The sequence below is a fragment of the Blennius ocellaris genome, assembly GCF_963422515.1.
Source record: "Blennius ocellaris genome assembly, chromosome: 20".
NCBI lineage: Eukaryota > Metazoa > Chordata > Actinopteri > Blenniiformes > Blenniidae > Blennius > Blennius ocellaris.
In genome coordinates this window covers 8965717-8990366 of record NC_137669.1, presented here as the reverse complement: position 1 = coordinate 8990366, position 24650 = coordinate 8965717, and the positions used below count along the sequence as shown (strand labels likewise).

At 40.6% G+C, this 24650-nt stretch overlaps 1 protein-coding gene across 1 annotated transcript in view; it reads right to left on the bottom strand.

Annotated features, from left to right (window-relative positions):
• csmd2 (CUB and Sushi multiple domains 2) overlaps positions 1-24650 on the bottom strand; it is a gene marked incomplete at both ends in the record, with an annotated part of 235010 nt that overhangs the window by 176389 nt on the left and 33971 nt on the right. Inside the window, one exon of the mRNA XM_080515674.1 lies at positions 12668-12780. Coding sequence (XP_080371800.1) covers positions 12668-12780 — 113 coding nt within the window. The remainder of the gene's footprint in view (positions 1-12667; positions 12781-24650) is intronic.

Here is a 24650-nt window from a genome sequence, read left to right as displayed (position 1 = left end):
GGGAGCGAGGGAGGAAGAAAGAGCTAGCACGCTAACAAGCAAACGAGGCTAATCCTGATGACAGATAGAGCCTGCGAGAGAAGGATATAAATTACTGTTAGGGAGGGCAGGATAGATGGAGCAAGAGGGAGACTGGAGGTTTGAGCAGAGAGCGAAATGAGACCCAACATAAAAAGCCCCAGACAACAAGTTTCCAACTTGAAGTTCAAAAGCTCAACATCTCAAACTGATAGTAAAGAAAGAGGATCCTGTGACACAAATGACAGCTGTTATTTCAACAGGGGGAAAGAAATATCAGAGACTCATTCAAACTATGTGTGTAGAGTGTAGACTAATAATTACCAATGCATGATAGAAAACTTCCGCATATCACATACCTATTGTTAAAAACCGTCCCAACATGGAGCATTCTGTTTTGGGCTTACAGTCACTGTTGATTCAGTTACTTTTCTGTATTGAAGCCAAGGCAAACATCAAATGCAGTCTAAATTAACATATATTTCACCATGTTTACAAATGCTTTATATGGTTTATGCAAGTGCGAGAAGAGCCCCAAAAGATTTCTGTCACGGCCAGACGAGTCAGAATCTGTCATGGCCCCCCCTAAATTTAAACTTCAAACCAACAGAAATAGAACAAAATAGTGTCTGAATGCCATTTGCTCCAACACGAGGTTCTGCAAACTGATGTTTGTAGAGGGAAATATGTCTGACTTGCAGTGCACGTGATACATAACGATGAATTTATGAGGGGGGGGGGGGGGTCAAATTGTGAACTATCAACCTCAATCACATCAACAAGTTACTTAATGGGGGTTATCTCAGGCTGGAATTAATTACATCAAAGTCTCCAATCCAGTGGACTGAGCAGATGACATTTACAAGGGGCCAATTGAGGCGCTTAATTACACACTTTCATAAAGCAGCAGAACGTGTGCCAGTCTGGTTCTACACACAAACAGTGCGATAACAACACCGGCAACCTTTTGTAGAAGTCAAACAAAACTGGATGAAGTGTTTTCGGTGACAGTTAATAATGTCAAAGAAAAAGGTACTATGTCTGAATAAGCAAGGGCAGTTTAGGATTCCTGAGCTTTTTCAGAGGGGATGAGCTCACTAACTAAAAAATGCATGGCTGTGGAAGAGGCTGGACGTCGTGCTTGAGTAACGGTGAAGCAAATGTACTGTGTGGCACTGCTTGTGATTATTATTATTATTATACATCATCATGGTGGAAATAAAATGTTCCACCAAAGGCTCTTACTTTCACTTCCTGGGATACATTCCATCAACTATCTTCCTATACCAATTTCCCATACTGATCTCACTCATCAGAATCTTAAGTGCCTTTGCCCTGTATTCCTCACATCTCCTGCTCTGTTGCTTGAAATGCAGTGATGGTCTGACCCATCTATCGTGTGCAGTCTGTCACAGAGGGACGCTCAGAGGACCTAGAATACAGACAGGCATGTGTGAATACACAGAGTAGACCTTGTCTGCATGCCAGGTATGGAATTGCAAACATACCAATCAACAATGTTGCCCTCGCACATCAACCGATGCCTTTATACTTTCTGTTGGTGTGTTTGTTGATGTGTGCTATTGTGACACTGTTCAGTCGCTTCCCCGCTGCGGGAATCGCTATGGTTCCTCTACATGTGTGCAGTGTATCACAAAGTCGCACGTACATATGCACTCTCATGAAGAAGAAACGCAGGTACGGGAACACAGTTTGCTCCAGTCAGTGAAGCTCAACATCCCCACAACATAAATAACATTTCGGAAGGGATTTTTTTTAAGTTCTAATCTTCAGAAGACATGGTTCATAGTGCTCTTTGAAAGGAAACATAGCTTTGCTCATTGCAAGTATAGCATGTCCACACAGTGCAAAAGCTTCTCTATTTATAGTTAGCTATTTTTTTTCCTCAGGCGCACAAACTACAAAATACATCCATCCATCTTCGATACTGCTTTATCAAATTCAGGGTCACAGAATGCTGGAGCCAATCCCAGCGGACTACAGGCGAAGGAAGGGTACACAGAGAGACAAACACCGACACGCACAGTCATACATACTGTCAACTGAGGGTCATTAATTAACCTGAAGTTTAACCTCAAGTTGTTTTGAATGAGACAGGAAACTTTTGTAACCCAAGAAAAACCAATGCACATAAGCAAACTCCAGACAGAAGGAGTCCAAAAGTCTGTCTACACCACAGTGCATCCCCAAACTTTGTAAACACAGCCTTGGAAAAAGGTTTCAAACTTAACTCACTATATGGATTAGTAGAAGTCACATATCCTTTAACTTGCCTGAAACCCTTTCTAAAATTCCTCTATACAGTGTGGATAATACTACAGTAACCTCGACCAAGCTCTGGTCTCTGAATTTGTTCATATTTACGGAAATAATCACTAAATGTGCCTGCAGCAGTAACAGTAAGTAAACCTATCATTTTTTATTCTGACATCCAAGTGGATTAAGTTTGCCTTTGCTGCCAGGTTGAGAAAATAAGTCGTACAATTATTGGCTCTACAATAAGAGGTAAAAACTGAGTCTGATATCCACAAGATTATGCGATCAAACATTTATTTAGTCTAGAGTAATAAAACTAATAAAAAGCAAAGCCTTTTTTCGACAGGAGTGCTCACGCACAGAAGATAGTGGAGTTTTGTTTGGGTTTTTTTCTTACACTTATGCTATGGTGAGTTTACTGTTCACTTCTGAAAAACTGTATGTGTTCACCCACACAAGCAGTTCCACAAAACTAATGTTATAGGTGGACATATGCACACACACTGAGACACTGCAAACAAACCCACCCAAAGCCGTGGGTTCACATGGAAGGATGACCTTTCTGTACATGCTCCAATGCGTCGCGGATGCTATGTTTGCGTGTGTGCTCCCGTGTCGAGTTGTGTGTGTGTGTGTGTGTGTGGGTGTCCTTTGCGGGGCCTCTGCTCACAGCTGTGTTTGTGTGTCTGCGTGCAGCCTAACTTCAGTGTGTTGTTTTCCACCCTTTATCTGGAGAGCAAAACAACAACTTGTCCTGACCACAGACTAAACCCTGTCTTGCTGTCCATTCACCCAGAAAACAAATAGAGGGCAAGAAGGAATGAGAGTAAGAGACCCCAAAAAAATGAGCGTGTCTTGCAGTGCTGTGCCGTGCCGTGCAGACACGTATAGCAATGACTTGCGGGGCAATGGGAACTGTCAAGAGCTCTCTTCGCTCATGTCAGTTCTATAAAAAGAGAAAAAAGAATAAAGAAAGTATGAAAAATAATCCCAAAAAAGGCTTAGATATGGGATTCACTATCAAATATTAACACAACGTGAGACAGGCAAAGAGAGGGCTGGAAGGATTTCAACAACTACATCACTCTCTTAAACTCAGCCACACCAGTCTTTTTAAGTGGGGGGAAAATATGCCGCATGATTACACTTGAACTAAGTCGAAGGAGCTGGTGTATAACTTAACTCATTTCCTTGACAAGTGAACAAATAATTTAGAGTGTTCGGAAGTCAAACGCATTTAACTCTCTCAAGAGACACTATGAGACAAGGACAGAAAGAGGAAGATATCCAGAAGTGTTTATTTTCATCATCACGTTCCGATAGAAACAATAACTGTAGTGATTATAAAGCTTAAACTTATAGTTCAAATGCACAATGGGTAATGTGGGTGACGAAACCCAGTAGCACTTCCAAATCAACAAAGCATTTTGCTTTGGAATATTGATGCCATGCACATTTGTCAAAGTCAGCGTGCATGAGAGGAACAAGTGTGTATATATTAAAAAAAAAATTGAAAATTGCCTGTGCGGGCATGTGCATGCATCCTGAAACAGTCTTCATTAGGCTGACGGAGAACTGCCACACAACAATCAGCCATTAATTAAGTGTCAGAAGCATTTAACGGTCGGACACGCTGGCGGGCCGACTCCCATGCCAGAATCTAATAACAGCTACAATCTGCCAGAGAGGAAGCTCTGCTTACCCAGACGTGCCAGACAGCCCATATTTTCCAAGAAAATTAGTAAATACATGCAGAGAAAAAAAAAAAAATTACATCTATAATAGCTGAGCCTCCATTAACCATGAGCTAAGCCCAGTCTCTCGAAACTCATATGAAACACCTGCTGCAGGCCTTGCTTCTTGCTTTCTTGGTTTTTACTGAAGCTCTTTTCCCCGGAGTGCCAACACATAACCAAACATGACATTTGGAAGATACAAAGAGGGACCAACTTTTACTAAGTGTATATCCAGAATGATAGATGAGGAATATTTGTGATTGTGGTGAAGGGAGATGAATACATTTACAACCATGAACTTCCCAAGTTCTTTTTTTGTTGTTGTTTTTTTTTTTTTTTGGAGGGGGGGGGGGGGGGGGGGGGGGGTTATAGGGCCCAAGGCATTTCTTTCTCAATTACTCTCTGAGAGGATCAAAAGGATTAGAATTGCAAATGTCAAAGAGCACAATTAATAGGGCAATTTTGAGTTGCATTTATTTTGTAGGTTCCTGCTTTTCTCTGCTTCCTTTAATTCAGTATTTTGGCATATTAGAGATCGGCCAGGGGGAGCTTCAGCCTTTCACAGAGACGATCTGTTGAGGCTCCAAGGAAAATAGGATAGGGGCCACTGGATTCAACCACAGTGGGTTGAAATTGCCCCATCAGAACAATTGCCTTTATTCTGTCAATTGTGCATTGGCTCCATCAGGTCATCTCACGCTATTTACTTGAACAAAGTGGCTGTGGAGTGGTTTCATTAAATATTTATTTCTGTCCCTGTTTGTTTTGCACACAAGGGGGTAGTTATTGAAAACAAATTCGACAAGGGTTTACTTGAATGATCCAAAAACCATTGCTGCCACAACAAACTCATTGCGGTTCGACTAAAGTTAGATTGACAGTACACAAACCACACCCGAAACTGTCCAGAATCCACCATTTCTTACCGATAAAAATAATCTACAAATGTTATTGTGACGGCACTTGTTTTTATACGTCGGTGAGAGTGGGTGTGTCTTGCCGTGTTTGGCTTTCTGAAACACAATCTGAAGGTGAGAGTTATAGGGAGAATAAAAAATGCCTTTGATCATGTAGAAATTGGAGAAAAGTAAATAATACCTGTCAAGGTTATATTTGATTATGAATAAACATGCATGTGTTGCAAACTGTTTCATCTGTAGGTTTAATCGCGTTTTGCAAGGTTGTTCTGCTGAAATGTTTTAAAAAGAAACCAAAGAAAAAAAAAATGGATGAAAAATATTCACAATATTTCTGCATTGTGAAAACTCCAAACACCAGTTCAAGATCATCAGGTGGCAATTGATAAAAAGCACACGCATTGGTTTCCTATGAGCAAAGATCAAGTCAGATTATCACCCACATGGTTTGACAGCAGTCACACAACTTGAACAGATATTATAAGACAAATACAGGATGTTAATATCCCTGTAAATGAACAGTAACTGAACATTTGCAATAAAAATTATAAACCCTTTCTCAATGAAATAATTAGCAAAGCCGAGTCAAAAATGTCTCATTTACATTGTGTACACATTTGGCCCTGCTGAAATATAACTGAACGGACATCCCAAATCCTTTCACTAAAAATACAGAAAGGCTTGTCTGTTAAAAAAAAACAAAAAAACAACCAAAGTTAAAACAAAAGATGCGAGTGAGCGGTGCGGTATTAATCGGGCTTGTTTTGTATGACCTAATTCCAGCATATTCTCACATTATGGCTATTTTAAGAGATAGGCTGTGCTGAGAGTTCGGTCTGGGCAGAGTTAAGTCTTCATAAAAATTGTTGTACTTTGACACGTCCACAGCTGGATGAGCTCTGCCCTCAAGAATTATGAGTGCTTGTCATTTTGTCTCTTCGCAAACACGATGGGAAAACAGACATGGAGTGGGCGTGGACAGTCACAGCTTATTAGATTTTAAAGGTACAGACACAGAAAAAAAAAAAACTGTTCTCAGGAGAGCTCATGAGAGGGACTATTAGACTGGTTGAAATTTAGAACCAAGGCCGAGTTTGAGGCAATATACTTTGAATGCAATGTTGTTGCACCTCTGACAACTATGTGGAATTGTTGAAAAACTGCCTAATATGGGACCTTTACAGATATGGAACCATTCCTGGCAGTCAACATTGTGCAAATATTCTTAACAAACTTCCATCATCATGTCTTCAACACTAATATTAAAGACTTCAAACTCAGCCTACTGCAGCCACATGCAGCTTGTCACTGACTTTTAAAGAAGCCATGGCCTGTTTGGATCTGTGACACAATTCCAGACAACACTAACATGTTATAATACAAATTAGGGTTTGTCTCTTTTTTTTTCACCATTAATACTGTATGATCTGAACTGAGCCACAGGTGGGCTGACACTAGTTCCATCACAATCATAATGATTGTGAATAAAGGCAAATAAAGGACTGCACAATATCTGAAAAAAATGTGTATTCGATCACGTATACTGAACGCAAGATATTTATACAATCTCTAGAATAGACGTGTTTCTTATGCATATCAACAAATGATATGCTTGCATGTTTACAATGTTTGACAATGTTTTGCAATGGGGCCATTATTGTTTGGTTCATTTTGTTCATACGCAGTTATGATTAGTTCAGGCTATCGGTCACATCCAATAAAAATGCGGTCGCCGCCACTTGCAGTCGAACAGATAATACAGTGAGAATACGGTGAGGACTGTCTGCGTCAACAGAGAGAGGACGGCAAGTATGGCTGCAGAACGACGCTGAATATGTAATCAAAATCGTTCACACAATCAATGCAAAGTGCTCGTTAGCAAACAATTGCCTTTGTGCATTTCCCCTAATCAAAGCCAATTTTAACAGAGCAGGACGGGACAACATCAGTGGAAAGTATCTCTTAGGCGCCAAGTCTGTTGTGAAAGACACCCTCCCACCCCATCCCCTTTTGGAATTACAGAGGCAAACACACAAACTGAGCCATAATATACCCTTGAGTACAATGTGTATTACTCCCCGGGGAGGGAAAATAGAACATGAGCATTGCAGGATTTGATCCAGGTCCATACGCTTCCCGCCATCCCTGTCATCACACTTTCATTTGGCCAAGTCTACGACTTCAAGTCAGGAGTTTCATTTTTCAATTAGGCACTACACTCCATCACGCCTCGCTGCTTCCTCATCATCATCTTCATCTACTCTCTCTCTCTCTCTCTCTCATCTAATAGGGAAGAAAGAGAAGGAGTGAGGGTGGTTGAGGGAGATAGAAACAATACTGTAGATCAACTCTGATAGAAGCAGAAAGAAAAGCTGTGCTGCTCGAAGGACTCCCTCTGCTACTCCAATACATACTTTCCAAAACAAAGAAATTTCCTATGATGACTTATTATTACAATGGAATGATCAAAGTTAAAAAAGCTTTCATAATTAAAAATTAACTCACTACCAGATCGTGGATAAACAATGAGGAAATAAAAAATGTATGTGGTGCTGACTGGCAAAACAATCTATAGTGAGCAGAAATATTGTATGCACATCTTCTTTTCTATTTCAGACACCTGCAGTGACTTGCTGAAGAAGCACACTGCTTGAATCGTGCAGCAGGACTGGATATTTTTTTTCTCCCTTCTGATGACCCAGTTGGGAGGCATATTGACTATGCAACTAAGACACAGAAGGAAGAGGAATCTTGGCAACACATGACTGGATAATCATCGCAGTACTTTAATATTCAAGTGAGCGAATGAGAGCAAGTGATAACATTGAGGAAGACGAGACAAAATAAGGGAGGCAGGGACTGGGGATAAGATTGAGGTGCAGCAGATATGTGGGGAATGATGGGGGGGGGGGGTAAAAGATGGGAAGAAAACAGGCAGTGGCGAGTGGTGGAGTGCACAGACTGCAGTAAGACATGAATAGATAAGAGTTCTCCTCAATTCTCAGTAGATATTTTCAGAAGCCAGGCAAATGTTTCTAATTCCTTTTTACTCCTGTCCCCTCCTTCTCCATTGCTACAGATTAAACATGAGTACAGACTTCTGCAAAGAGATGGAGAAGAGAAAAGAGAAGAATAAGATGAAAAAAAAATGAGTCTGCTGGTTGCCATGGTGACGAGAGGGGAGAGATTCCAGAGTGGTCTCGGCCATTACGCAGTGTGTTGGGGAGATGGACTGTGCAGCACTTAGGCTTATTGCAGTGTGGGCTGAAAAAGAACAGATATCTAATATAGACGAGATGGGCTCACACCAAAATGGTGGATGGTAAGCACAGTCTTAATAAAAAGAGGCGGCAGAATACTGGGGTTTTGCTGCCAAAAAGCTGTGTTGAGAAAAGCCAATAAAGCTGAGAAAGAAACAAAAAATAAAGAAAAATTATCCAATTTGAGGGAGGACATCCAGGAAGCAAAACCAACACATGTGGACGAGATGACATTGTCGTTTTAGGGCATGCGTGGACACACGTAAAAACACAGCAAGAGGTGCCTGAATCTCCTCCTACAACATTCTCATACAATCGGTGAGCAACAAAGAACATTAGTAGCCTATTTTGCCTACCCACTGAACCATATGTAATGATCAAGGACAACAACAGCTCAAGATAGACATTCTGTGGCATTCTGTGCAATTGAGGGCGAAGAGGTATTAAAACTGAGGCCTTCACGATCAATTTGCTGAATTCCACAAACATTTACGGAACAAAAACAAAAACATGTCAGCTTGTTCCTATGAAAGTATAGATTTTTTTTTTTCCAACAAAGGAAGGGGATTATCCAGAAAATCATGTAATTTAACACCAAACAACTCCCCAGCCATCATTTAAGAGCTTTTCTCGAACTCATAGCCTGGATCAGAAACTGGACAGGTCCATTACAAGATGGAAAAAAGGGGACGAAAACCACACATATTCACACCTATAAGCAATTGAGAATGAGCCTTTACAATCAAAGACATATTGTGGACTGCAGGTGGCAACCACCCACAAAAAAGCACCACAAACCTAATCCACCCTCAAACTTCAATATAAGGTGAGAGCATTAAACATCACACCCAATAACTAGTTTTCCACACAATAGGTCAATCCAGAATATAATTTGCATCTGTCATTCAGTGTGTCATGAAGAAGGGAAAAACACTGAAAACAAGTCACACTGGTGCATAAGTTGAATTTCTGCCAGCAGCTCACTGTTCGAGAACCATCTGTGAATTTGCTCTTTCAGCTCTGACCGCTGCGCTTTAAGTGAACAATTAGCCTTCTTTATTTTCTTTCTTTTTTTCTTTATTTCTAACAATATCTTTATTAAAGTTTTCTGCTGCATATTTTATAACTTTTAGTTAGCATTCTGCAGTGGAGCTTTTTATTTTGGGTGACATTTTGCTTGTGCTTTCAGCTAAACCTGGTGGAGGTTTTTCAGTGGTACTGTAGCCACATGCTGTTGTTATCTAGTGGTGCCAGATGGTATGTAACTGTATATAAATCCCTTCCTGATATAATTGCATGACCAGGCAATCATCTAAAACAACATGCAAATTATAGTCAGAAAAATACTGTACTGTGTTTAAAAAAAAATGTTCTGGAAAGTCCATTCCTTTATGAATCAACGTGCACGGATTGGCCATACCTTTGTTAAAAAACAAATAAAAAACTTGAATGAAGTTGTATCACAAGCAACAATGCCATACCATAGATGTTATTTTGTGCAACCCTCCAGTTAATTTGTAGGATTAAAAATCCCTTGAAAGACAGTGACAGCTGGACATTACTATGAATTTATACACATGTATGTAAAAAAAAAAAAAAAGAAATTCTGGCCAGAATATGAAAAAAGATGCCTCAGCAAAAGAAAATCTTTGGTCTTCCTCACCAACATTCATATTTCACCAACTTCCTCTAAACTCAGCTGAACCTTTACGGGACCCCAAAACTAATTCCCACATAATATTTTATCGATTTACCTCATGCAGGAGGCTTGTTTGTCCTCGATGGGACACGCGACTTTAGGGTCAGATGACTAACTGTATTAGGTCCCCATCAGAAAATAGAACAAGGCTACAGGAACAGCAGTAGCATACAAACGTTGACAAAACTGTATCATGCTAAAGTACACTCTGGTTAATGCATCCTATACACAGCTGGCATTCTTCACTAACTATATTATTTAAGCCTGATTTCCCTGAAGTAAACAATACACCCACGACTTTAGCTCAGAGTTCTACTGGGTGGCAAAAAGAAAAATCCAGAGTGCAAAATAATACATCAGATAACAGACTGGTTATGGTTTAACTTGGGTCACTAAATGCAGTAGCTAGTGGATATGAAGGAAGGGGCTAACACACAGTCTAAAACGATGCTTTAATTGAGACAATAAAGGCAGACTATGTAGAAACCCATTATATGTACACGTGTGCTTTTGCCCATCACATTTCGCAGCAACATAACAGGGTGACTCACGCTGTAGCCGGAGAGCACAAAGCCCGGTCATGTGTTAAGTAATTTGTTTACAAGTGTATTTCACTGAAATGGAGTGTAACAAACTGCTTAAATGAACAAAAATTGTGGAGCAGAGGATTTCCAAATAAGAAATGGTAATCTGACAAGTGGAGAAAATAAAATTACTCTAAAGGTGAATATGAAACAATGGATGCAGGTATCCACATTGGTATAATTGTAAATTACCACCTGACAAACAAGATGCAGCCTTCTACCTCTCGAGATAACGCACGGTCACGTCACTGGCCATGTGTGAGTTTTGGCTGCTGCCTTTTTAACAACTTGTTCGTCACAAGCCATACTATTTATAAGCAGGTTCTAATCAAATTGAAGCAGGCCCGTGGCTCGACGCCAATGGCACCTGGTCAATGGGACTTCACAAAAAGCCGCCTCAAAGCTGTGCGTCAGCCTTTGTAACATCTTCCTCCTTTCCTGGCTACCTGGGTATTTCGATAGCAAAGAAAAAAAAAAAGGATTTGTAAGGGCACATTACTCAGCTACGCGGTGCCCAAGTACTACTGTGGATATTTAAGGGTTGAGATAAAACTAAAACATTAAATCATTTTTTCATCCATTTACTGAAATTTTAACCTATGCAAAAACATCAGAGAATGTCAAAAGGTTCCCGTTTCTTTTTCAGCATTTAAAGCAACGCGTTCATTCCCAAAAAAGGTCTTGTAACAACATGCACATTCACCATGCCTCATCTTTTTAACAAGGCTGCAATGGCACATGCAAGCTTGCATGTGGCATTGAGGAAATTGCCAAAAAGGTTCAAAGGATAAAACAGAATAGAAGTGAATGAAGGTGGCAGCTTTCCATCTGAGGAACGGACTGAACTGCTGAGATTTGCGTGCGTATCCCGTGTGATAAATGCCACCTGTGGGTGGTCTCCTATCCGTTCACTTGCAGCGAGCTGGCGCTGTGTTTTGAATGCCTCCAGTACTTCTCACTCCCCAATTAACATTCAGTCTAACCTACAGGACAGCTCCACATGTCAGCACAGCAGAGACTCTCTCTCCATTCCTCGAGTGACACAGGTCACCGCAGTGGGTCTCGCCTGCGTCGTGCGAGGTGGGTGACAGGTAATTATGGCTTTGCACTCATTTCTCCCAGGGCTCAACAGGCTTGATATCCTTCAACTAGCCTCGTGAGTAGTAATGTCACCGTAAGGTTTGAGAAATACAGCACTTTACACTCGGCAATAGTGCTGTGTCTGCGCGCCATAGAATGAAGTATGTGCGTGATGGATATGACTGCAGTCCAAAAAAATGAGAGAGAGAGAGAAGTCTTGTTTGTTTGACATAGTAGCATTGTTGTAACTCAAGTTGTAAAATTCTTTGCAGTCTTAAATTACAAGTTGCAAGCAAAGTTCTGCAGACATATTTGTGGCAAGAGACAGTTACATCACCCAAGGTCAGACGCAAGACAAGCTTGACAGTTTTGTTTCCACTCATGAGAAGGAAAGGCACAATGCCCCAATTGCCTCCCAGTGGAGTTCACAAACAGTCTCTCTGCTCTTTTTCGTCTTTGATTTTATCGAGTCACACAGTGTGGTCCCGGGCCTCCCGAGCCTCTTGATGTTGCTCCAATGAGCCACAATCGCGATTCTCAATATCTCAGAAAGACTGACAAACCCTTGTCAGATAATTAGTCTAATTAGTCACTTGTGTTTGCATTTCCTCTCTGGCCTGGCTGTTCCTCCTGCACGTAACTGTCATTGCTTGCATTAATATGATTCTGCCATGGGTCATATAGCACTCTGTATCACAGTCATAAAGGTGGGAAAGAGATATAATGGCCCATAATAGAAGGACTGCATATATCTAAATAAAACCATGCAGTAACAGAGCTCGTTCAAAGTCTACAGCTTATTTTGAACTGTAATACGAATAAAGTCATGTTTTATTTTCACTCAATGTTTGCTTCTAGGTCTGTGAGCATATTCATGAAGGATTTGTCTCATTAAGTGAGCACAAACAGAACCCATCATTTAAAAATGTGTGCATAGATTACTCTCAGAAAAGAACACACACAATAAGAAAAATAAACTTGATTGAAATTCATCTTAAAAGATTGTTTACACATGTATGCTGTAAGAATTCAAAACACCATGATCAGTTTTATTTGAAACCAATTAAAATAAATATCCACACAGAAGTAGCATTACCTTCATAGGCAGCTTGAAATCCCTGCCCGCTGACCGCGTAGTCAGACAGTAGCCACAGTGTGAGCCTGGAGCCTGTACTCACAATGGGTGAAGGCAGCTGGAACCCAGTTAACCTGAGAACAAATGGACAGAAGGACAATAACGGTCAGACGAGAAAAAAAAAAAAAGCAAGATCCAATCAAGAGCCCAGTTGGTAGCAAGGTCAGGTGTGGAGCCCGCTTCCATCAAGTCAGCTCCCATCAAGCCAGCTGTTCCCTCAGGCATTCAAGGATAACTTTGTGTATAACGAGGCTCTGAATCATCCACAAATTATTAAAATGTCAAGACCTCAACAGGACAGACAACCTTAACAAGTTCCTCCCTGTCAGCAAAGACAGAGTAACTGCAATCATGTGTTTGTGTTGGATTACCGGCACAGCGGCCACTGTGCGGAAGAACCAACAGCTGAACACACAGAAAGCTGAAAATTGTCAGAGTTTAGGTCCACAAACACTTACATAACAAGTCTGTAGTTTGTAGAAGGTACAGTATATTCAGCCAACCGTGTCTCAACCCATAGAGAATGCTTGATAGAGCTTTACGAAGCCGACTTGGACAGTCAACCATTTTAAGCATCAGATTACGACAATTCAGTCCATTTTTGTACCCATGTGTCATGTCTTTGTACTGTACTCCAACCATGATTTTGTGAGACAATAACTAATCACTAGTTCAGAGCCATGTAAACACAAATAGCAAGAATGGCTCATTTATTTTTCATTAGAAGTTATAGAGGTTATTTTTATACTATCAGAACGCATTATTAAACATAGAAATGATTGCAGTTGCCTCTGATGTGTCATTGTCATAATTTTCATGATCTGTATCTAATTGCAAAAATGTCAGTGTTGCAAAAGCAGCCGAGAACCAAATCCATACTATGGTATCATCACAGTTTATTATGCATGCACAATCTTTGATGTAGTAGCCAAGTGGTCCAGGTACACAACAAGCACAGACACTGAAACAGCAGACCAAAGGAAACGCGTTGTTTCACCCAAGGCACATGCATACACTCGAAATGACAGTTATTAAGCGTAAAACACAAAATATAAATGCCTTTTTAAGCAGAGACAATTTTAAATTACCAATTAAAAAGACAGTAAATGCTTAGCATTTATTCAAAAAATAAACATGTCAGGGTTTGCTTGTGGACCCAAAGGCAGACTCGCCAGGTGGTACAAAAACTGAGCTTATTTAAGAAATAAAAGGGAAATCCAAGGAAATCAAAATCCCAAAACTTCAAAGTCCAAAAACCAATCGGGTAACACAGGGGAGCCGGGACGTGGACGAGACATGTTAACGAAATTAACAGACACAGAAAACAGAGAACGGGCGGCTTAAATACAATGGGAAGGGATGGACACAGGTGGGAATGGGGAGGTATTCAAATTGCAGCTTAACTTGCCAAGTATTATACATTTAATATAAACTGGTAAACTGGTTAGGACTACAAGATGAGAATATATTTAGACATTAACAAAACATGTACATGTAATTAGAGCACAATCTAAACTGTCAAATCACATGATATTATTTAATTCAAAGATGTGTGTTCACAACAAGAATCGTATGATATTGGGATCAAATAAATAAGACACGATGACAAAAAGTGTTTGAGAAAAAAAAAAAAAGGCTTTTGTAAGGCTCACTGTTTGATTATGTTTTATTTGTGTTTGCTGACAGAACTGACATTGATGTTTTAGCCAGCAAAGGTTTAAGTTGATCCACACTTCAGCGTCACCAAAGTGACGGGGTTTGTCCCCCCCTACATGGCATCCCAGAGTAGCTTCTTGGGATTTGGGTCAGGGATCTAAGAGGGTATTTTTACGACTCTGAGCTTCTCCTGGGCAAAATGTTCCTCCAGCAGTCGGCTCGTATGCTTTAAATCATTGTATAACAGAGAGAGGAGCAGACTTTGATGTTACCGTCTCCGAGCTTTACACTACCCTTAGTTCAGTCTGGTTGGAAAGCCTCCTATTACTTTCCCCGTACAAACTTTCTACCATCAGATCTATTTGGGTTGAGTTTGGAAAATAGCACGTCTCTCTAAAAGCTGCTGTATTTCTGTGCATGTTCTTTTGCCTATGAAGGATTCCCGCTGTTTCGCGCTCCCGCTAGTTCCACAGTCGCTGCTCAGGGAACTCAGTCGCATCTGGCATTGTCACTGATCTCTGAAGCAATCCTTGCTGCTGCTCTCCCACCTGTTTTTATTGTTCTTTTTCCCTGACTTTGCTCACAACTCTACAGTCCAATCTGCTTCTGGCCTTTCTGGGTTTCTGTCAATGACGCCTCTGTGGAGGATACATTTGAGGTTTTACTGGTGCAACAAATGGACTTTTTTTTCCTCTCCAAGCTTTCTGTGATTGCCCTTTCCCAATGTTATATGTGTATAGTAAAATACAACAAATCTCATCACAGGTATCTCTCGCAGCATATGCACAAGTAGTGCTCTTTAAATTAGTGACCACCTTAGTGAAGTTTTGAACTGTTGTTTGTCCAACAGTATAACACATATTGCAATTATAGTCTTGCTACGTCTATGGGCATACTAACTATCCAAAAATAACATGGATGGGCATACAATATTGATAAAAGTAAAAGCGGTCAGAGATGCATTACTACATTTGCATTTTTTTTGCGCTTAGCTTCTGATGACTAAATCACAATTACTTCTCTGTAACTATAGTGCATTTGGCTTCGTGATATTTTGTCGTCAAGATCAGGATGTTCAGTTTTGTAAGCTATTCGACAGACTCCTAAGCAGTAAGTCTTAGTATACACTCCCTGTTTCAATACTCCGTGTTTGATTCCCTTTTTACAATATAAAGATAGATGCAAACTTCACTCGTTGAGTGATATCAACGAGTGAAGACAATGCCTATTTAAGGGGCATATGGGGTGGAAATCAGATCAGGTGCCACCCAAGTGTCACTATAGAACCTGTTCAGACTCTCCAAACAGCCTCCAGGGGCATTTAACATCAAATTAACAGCTACTAAGTGTTCGGTAATTACATTGGTTCACTCGGGTTCACTAACTAAGAAACATAGTAATTTGACATTGATGTCATTAATAGGTTAATATTTGGACCTAGTTCAACATCTCATCAGATACTTATACACAAGCGTTTCTTTAAATTGTGCAGATCCATTGTCTTTCTTGATATTTAGGATTACTTGGATAGGTAATATCAAGGGAATAAATTAAGTGACTTCGACTTTAAAAATAAAGTTTCAAATACAATATGTATTATTATTGAACATTTAGGTTTACATAACACATGATTGCATTCATTATTCTCTGATATTGTTTCATCCAACACAGGGCTGTAACACTAGAGTTGGTCCCAGAGTTGAAGGCAGGGTGCACCCATTATGATGTATGATTAATACAAGTCGCTTTTTAATGTTTCATTCCAGGCTGTAAGATTCTAAATGTCCCAGCAATTGTTTTGAATTGATACTTTTGTCTTTGTTCTGGACTCCACAAAGCATTTTTTTTCCCCTCGGACTTCAATCGTGGAGATTTTGTTTGAGGATATTTAACAGAGTATTAATTGCTTGTGGACCTCTCCCGAGTGCGTTTTCCCCCCACTGTCAGCACAAACAAGCTCTATTCCCCTGCCGACCCAAAGGAAAATTAAACAATTTTGAAGATGGCGGAAGGAATTTGCAGGTGGTTATTCCTTGAAATTACTAACAAGCACATTTAAAATAATGTCGGAAGCCATAAATGTAGTTTTGAGTAATGAGCCTTGTCTTATTAGGCCCAGCTTTACAAGGTTCAGCTATTAAATCCATTTAACATGTTTTGCCACCCCCATACTCTCAGCACTCACATACACCCTGCATAGCCATTAAATAACAGGTGTCCACTATTCATTTGTTGCCAGAGGTTGATTGCTCTGCACATAGACATGACCGAGAGTGTGCTATAGATAACTGATTTATAGATTCTAATAAAGGACAATGTCGCTCACTGAAGTTTTAGCTCATCCTTGAAATTTGTCTTCCCAGGAGTCACTTCAATTTTCATTTTCCATTCCTGTGCGAGCTCTTCTCGCTGCATGTGTATCCCACTCATTACAATCTATTATGTCCATGCCTTTTTATCTCTCGGCATTAAGTGAGGCCTCGGTGTTTCTCCTAATCCTTAAGTACCACACTGGAAGTGTGGAAAATTGCAAAAACACCAGTGCGGAAAGATGAATTGGACCAAAAAGGGGAGAAGACTCTAATATATGCATGATTTCCCTCTTCTGTGTGAGATTGTCACGGTGGGATATCGGATAAACGATGGGACACATGTTCATGCAAATGGCCCCTCCGTTGACCACAAATTGAGTTGGAAGGCAGCCATCTTGGTTGAGCCGTGCAGTGCGGTGAATGGGGGGTGGGTTTGATGATGGGTATGATGGACGGGCTGAAGTCAGATGCAATCTGCAAACAAGGAGGGCCTCTCGCCACTTTAGATATTGTGATCATCCAGCATAAGCTCGATACTGGTCCCTCAAACCATTTTGCCAAGCTAAAAGGAATTGAAATGGATGTTTTCAGACAACAGGCTGGCTTCACATAGATTAAATAAAGCAAGCCAAGGTGTGGTGTGGTGGGAATAAAATGCCACGAAGGAATTGCCCTGTTATCAAGGAAGAGACGCAACGTATGACTGAGCAACAGAATGAAAGATGTGTTGTACAGGAGTAAGGGAAGACAAAATAATGGCAGACATAAGAAGACACAAATCGAGAAGTTAGGAAAAAATAGCCCAGATATGGAAAATCATAGCCTATTTCTATTATATGGAAAGATGAGTGATAGCAGCAATCAGGTCCTCTGAGAAGAATAGGTGTGTGTGTGTGTGCATGGCTGAATTCACAATGGAGAGTATATGCTGGACGTAAGTGTTTGTGTAAGCGCACGCGTGTGTGCGTGCATGGAGAGAGCAGAGGTCTATTAAGAGGGCTTTCCACCTGACTGGCCTCAGCATCATCTCAATGAGGAACCTCTGCTTCCAATTATTCCACCACTACCCATGGGAGCGGGAGGGAGGGAGGGGTGGGTAGAGCAAAAGTTCAGAAAGATGGCTGCAAAGAGAAAGAGTGGCGATATTGTAATACGGAGATGGCAGTGTTGGAGAGTACTTTGAGGAAGGGCAGAATGCAAATAGCGAGAAGACAGGAGAAACCACACCGGTGCGTGGGAATGGATTAAAAAAAAAAAAAGTTTAAAAAATAATAAAAACAAACTCTCACCATGAGCCTGAGTTGAGTAAGGATGAGTCATGGTGAGAAACTCCTTCATTTGGCTTGAGAGCTATTCAGGGATTTATGCTTGCACACACGCTTTTGCGCATTGAACATTTTCAAGTACATGTGTGATCTCCCTCCCAAATATATGCATGTTTACAACTATACACAGACGGAGATTAAATCAGGTCATTTGTCCTTTGATCTTATTCACCCTTCTGTGTGTGTGTGTGTGTGTGTGTGTGTGTGTGTGTGTGTGTGTGTGTGTGTGTGTGTGTGTGTGTGTGTGTGTGTGTGTGTGTGTGTGTGTGTGTGTGTGTGTGTGTGTGTGTGTGTCTTCACAGGGTAACACAGTGTGCTGATACAGCTGATTTTCCCCCTGAAGGAGGGAAGAGGGGAGTATAAAAAAAAAGAAGAAAAAAAAAACAGATAGAGCAGCAAGAATTTGATGGCTGAGTCGAGGGGGGACATTAGCCAATAAATGATGGGTGATGGGAGAGAGACGGAGGGAGAGGGAGCAGAGGTGCAGAGTGGAGAAGTATTGGTGTATTTTTATGTGTGGTTGTGTGAGCGTGTGCCTTCTATACGAGACCCCATGCAGCTATAACTTGTTAGTGGTCAAGGCCAGGGGCTGATGCTGTTTTGTGCTCTGTGAGCTCTAACTCTCCACTGACTGCCTATCACACCGAGAGCAATGCGATGAACTACTGCCCAGCCAGACACACTGGCACACGGACACGCACGCACACGCACACACGCACACGCACACACGCGCACACACACACACACACACACACACACACACACACACACACACACACACACACACACACACACACACACACACACACACACACACACACACACACACACACACACACACACACACACACACACACACACACACACACACGTTGTGTATTCGTCGTCTTCCAGGGAAATTGCATTGACTTACGTTTCTTTCATGCAGCTTTATTGCAACATTGACTTGCATTGTAATCTCAATCACTCACTTATCGCAAACATAAAAACTACCCAAAGCCTACCTTTACTTAATCTTAGCTTCGAACAAATCTTCACATATATATATATATATATATATATATGTGTGTGTGTGTGTGTGTGTTGGTTTTTGCTTATAATATGAGTGTGTGAACTGAATTAGCTGCCCATACACACACATAGAGGGCAGTGGTGGCCTACAGGTTAGAGAAGTACACATGGGATTAGAAGTTCACAGGTTCATTTCCTACACCGAATAGGTCAATGATCTGGCCCACAGTGACATCTTTAACCCCCAGCAGTTCCCCAGGGTCCGTGGCAGCCCACTGCATCCGAGAATTAGGATGGCTAAATGTCAAAAAATATGTACCCAAGGACTACAAGCCTTTATAATGTTCCCATTGGCACTCTTGTGACACAGAAACACATTTATTACCAGGTCCTATGCATATTTAGCCGCAAAATTGAGTACCTTACATTCATTTCCTGAAACTGTATCCTTACTTGAATTACAACTTCCATTTCCTAAATAAAAATTTGGATTTAAGCCTAAACATAGACAAACCTTTGAACTTGTCCCAATAAGGAGGAAGCGTAACACACACCCACACACACACACACACACCCACACACACACACACACACACTTAACATTATTACTGATGTATTATTAATGCTCCATAATAGTCTCAAGCTTCTTAACTGTAACAAATAAGTTCCAAAGCCTAACCTTGACCTAATCTGTACTATTTATATACGTTTCACCACTCTGACAGCAGTATCTAAATAGTGTTGAGTCCCCATGAGGTAGGTCAGACTGGACAAGGCTCAGGTTTCTGACTGAAAGACACACGCGCACAGTGGTGCAGGTGCGTGTGTGTCGAGATGACTCATCACTAGCTCTACTTACAGTAAAAAAAAAAAAAAAAAAAAGCTGACCATGTAGCCTGGTGGAGGTTAAAATGGCACTTCATTCCCACACACATGATTTGATTCCCCCAGTTAATAGGGAGAGTTTCACAAGCAATTAGACTGTATTCCTACCAGCCTCCTTATCCTTTCTTGTCGGCTAAGCTGTAATGTTCCGCGTCACTCTGCCCAAGGGCACGATCTGGCCTTGATAGAGTTGCCTTCTGCACTCTCAGATTCTGTTAAAATTCCTGGGTACTCTAAGTGTATTAGCAGTAATCGGAGTGATTAGCGGCTTTACAGGCAAAGAGGCAATTGCAACCCCTAAAATTGTAATTACTGTAAAAAAAAAAAAATCCTGCATATTGACAGGAGACTGCACTTTTTGCAGCAACCTTTTTCTGTCATCTTATTTGCTGATATTTGTAAATGGCTATAAGAGCTTGAGTCTTCAGTCAGTTAAATAAACTCAAGTCCTGGAGATCACCCACCAATATGACATGAGTATCTCAATGGCGAAGCACTTCATAGACTCATAGAACTTAACTTTGCACACATGAAACAATCGACGCTTGATGAGGAGGCACTTTAAATGATGTGATAGAGGCAGGAGCTATTGAATGCGACACTTAAAGCCGACATGTTGAAAATAACGGTGATAAAGGTGGCTACTTGACCTCTGTGGGATAATTCCGTTTTAATCGTGCACCTCTGTTAGAGATTTGTCGAGCCTCCATCGTATGAATGTGTACAGTAAAAAACTCATAAATTGCAAAATAGGTCATTTACTAAGCACGTTTATGTTGCTGACAACATCCATGGCCCACATGTGCCCCCTATCTATCTTCTTTGTAGCCTGCTGGATCTCATGAATAGTGATGCAAGGAAGGATGTCACTGAACCACAATTGAACATAAAATCACAGACAAATATTCCTTAAATAGTATAAAACTGAAAGCAATTCAAGGTGGAGATTAACACAGGAGTGCATTGTGATTCAACAAGCTTAATTCACAGCCTTTCATTAGCTCTTTTACATTACTCCCTCCAATTGGCATATTAAATAATCCATTACAATTTGACCCTCTGGTAGACATGATAACACTTTCATGGCGCTAATCATAATCAACGTTCCCCATCCTGGCCATCAATATTGCCTGTTTAAGAAGCAACTTGTTTTACAACAAGCTCCCTTTTCCTTGTGTACAGTATTGTTAATCCAACACATTTTTTGTGAAGCAAAGTCCAAATCAATGCAACCATTGGGGGGTATCGCTACCACCAACAGTTCAATGACGCAGCAGTCACGTAGTTATCATTCATTCTTTGTGTTTATTGTAAAGGAGCTGACCTTCATAGACTGGTTGAATCTGCTGTCTGAAGGTTACATGTGACTCTAACAGAATGGGACATTGGGACTGTGCAGTACAGTTCAACACTAAATTTGCTTGTTGTGTTTGTTGTTCTGTGCGTTTGTTTTTTCTCACCAGGCTATTGGGAGTATGAGCTCCCATGAGACCCTGATTAATCACCACAGCGGGGGACAAACAGACTAGGCGATGCAGTTTTTGCAGCTTTGTTTACACCATGGCAGTTTTAACTTAGCTGCAATTCTAGGCTTACATGATTGATTTCAGAGAGATTATCCTTTCAGTCTGTTTTACATAAACACTGGTTTGTCAAAAAAAAGGGGCTTTACTTACCAACTCTGATTTGTAACATTGGAATAAACAACTTGTTTTCCGATTGTATTTTCTTGATTCACACCACATTTTAGTCTCCATTTATAGATTTCTCCTGGATTCAGCCCATCATTGCACTTTCGAGAAAAGTTTCAGTTCCACCACAAAGGTAAGACTCAGATAGCCGCAGCAAAGACTTGTAAATCTTGTACATATCTGCCCACAATCCCACAACCCATCAATATTTCAAGCACGACTGACAAATCTTTGACTCCACAGACTGTCTTGAGTAGAACGATAGGGCTGTAGCACATAGTGGATCATTAATATTGATATGCGTGTGACATCACAAAGTATTTGCGTATCGCGGCTGAATGGTAAGGTTGGCCAAGTCCCTCAGATGGCTCTCACTCTGAATGCTGATGTGAGATAATTAACCACAGCCAGTTCCAACTGAGGGACAAACCGCAGAGAAGTCGTTAACAAACCAGGGTCTTCAGAGGAGGCAGAAGCAACAGCGAGTGAAAGAGGCTGATATAAGGGAAAATGTAGAGTGGAAAGGAAGGTGAAGGAGGGAGATAGGAGTGGGAGGGGAAACAATAATAGCAGTGACTTCAAGAGATTTGAATAGGGAAAAATAGCAACGAAAAGTGTGTGGGAGTGATGGCTGCAAAAAAAAAAACAAGCAAAGTGTAAATTCCTGAGCAATTAAATTTTTTTTTTATCTAAAACTCAGGGGTGGCAAGAGTAAGGTCGAGATGAGCAGAGATAAGCAAACAATGAAAAATAAAAAAAAATAAAAAATACAGTTTAAGGCACAATGATATATTACCTAACTTTTTGGATAATAAGAATGCACAGGCCGTATCAGTAATTGTTAGCGGTTATTTAGCATGCAAATTAAGGCTGTGTTTACACAACAATGTTGCAGGTGAAAAGCATAATTTTGCATGTTTATTTCCAAAAGGTTTTGCACTTACACTGCAAGATTTTGAAAACAATGCCAGTTTCCACAGAAGTGGCAGAAATGCTGAAAAGGATGTAGTTGGCACCTAAGGCCTTGGTTGGTCCTTTTCATTGTTTTTGTAATGAATCCCAATATATGTGGATTCATATACGCGTATTCACGTGCCCAGAGAACCATGAGCATAAACAATGGCGAGTACACAGGCATTCATTCATGATTCATGACTGTCAACTACAAAAATACCAAGTCCCAGGCAAATATGGACTGGGAGTCATCCTGCCACCCTGGAGGCCGCCATTGTTGTTATTGTCCATCCACTTGCGCATGTGCAGAGAAAAACTAATTACTGCGGCCATGATGTGCATGCGCAGTAACACTGTTTTAGAAACACTGTCTTCCTCCAGCTATATGGAGATTCAGTCAAAACATTATCAAAAAATTAAAAAATGTCCCTTGTTGACAATGGATGATGGATTGTAAACATTTCAAATATTGCATAGAAACCTATTCACAAAGATGCAAACTGAACTTTGATAAATTAGATACCATGCACTGTATATGAAGTTCAACATGATTGTTTTAAATATGAATTCTTTGTCATTTACAGAAGAAGTGAAATTTACAAGGTGAGCTGACAAATGCGACAATGAAGGCTCCTCAAGACGTAGCACCTGTGTGTTTATGGGGCCTCTTTGTTAATTTCCACTACTCAACAGGTACTCAAGAAACACGTCTCCGGACCGAATTGTAGGACCATTTAGATCATGGGTTATGGATTGGTCACGTTGCATTCAATTCTCAAGAGTGAAGTAAATTGCAATGCTGATTCTAATGGGCTAAAGGCAATCATACGTTTAGTCTGTAAGTTTGTGGCGAGGAACAATGTTCAATTACAACCTCTCTCACACTCAGTGGTGCGTGCAGCACTCAAGATTTACTTCCCCTGGAGTGTCTACCAGTCAGCAAGTGAGTGTGACTGGTTTATCTTGAGGCTATCTGCACTCCATTAACACTGCATCACATTGTTCTGATGCCATCGGCATCTTCCCAACACTGAAGATACATATAAGGAAAAAGAGAAGGTTGCCATAGCTGTGAAAACCATTTAGGAAAAAAGATTATACAAATGTTTATAACCATTTTACTTTAATGGTTGATTTGCATATTTATAACATTGGTGTAAGTTACTGTTTTTCGTTCTGTATACACAAATGTAAAGCATACAGGACACAGTCCAATGTTGTTGACATGCCTGAACAACTAAAAGGCTTGATTTGATGCAGCAGCAGAGTCCTTTCAAGGCACAACAAAAGAGCTTAGAAGGAGAAAAAAATAGAGAGAAGTAAACAGGAGAAATGAATTGTTTGTTAATTTGTCCTCCCCTTTGTAGAGACATAAGTCAATTACACTTACAGCAAACAAATCAAGGCAGACAAATAGAACAAGGTGACGTTCACACGTCCACCTTGTTTTGTCCCACTACCCACAAATCGCTCTGCAGTAATCCTCGGGCAGAAAACAATTAGGGCTAAAATAAAAGTAATTCAATGTGGTGCCACTCTCTCCCCCTAGGAAAGTGACAAAGCTAATTGGTAGCCATGAGATATGTTGTTTACTTACTTCTGCTGGCGTACAAGTCTGTGTGTGAAGCAATCACAGCACACAAAGATGCAGTAAATGATCAGTCTAAGAGTCAAGACAGAGTAAAAAAAAAAAACAACAAAACCACAGAATGTAAACAGTTAACGAGGTGAAAGCCACAAATGCAATGAGTTGGCATGGTAGTGTAGCGGTTGCCACCTTTTCCTAATAGCAAAAAGACTTGGGGTGTATATTGTGGGTTTTCTCTCTGTAGTCTTACTCTCTCCCAAAGTCCATAAACATGGAATAACAGGTGAACTGATTACTTTAAATGGCCCTTAGTGTGTGTGAGTGATAGTCTTTCTGTGTTGGCCCTGTGACGGACTGATAGCCTGTCCCCAGTGTACTTTGACCTTTGCCCAAGGTTAGCTTCCGATGTAAACTCAGATAAAATGATTAGAGAAGATGGATGGTTGCTGCAATCCCTGTTAATATCACCATATACTGTATAAACCATGTATTAGCTTTGTTAGAAGCATTTTTTGCATGTTT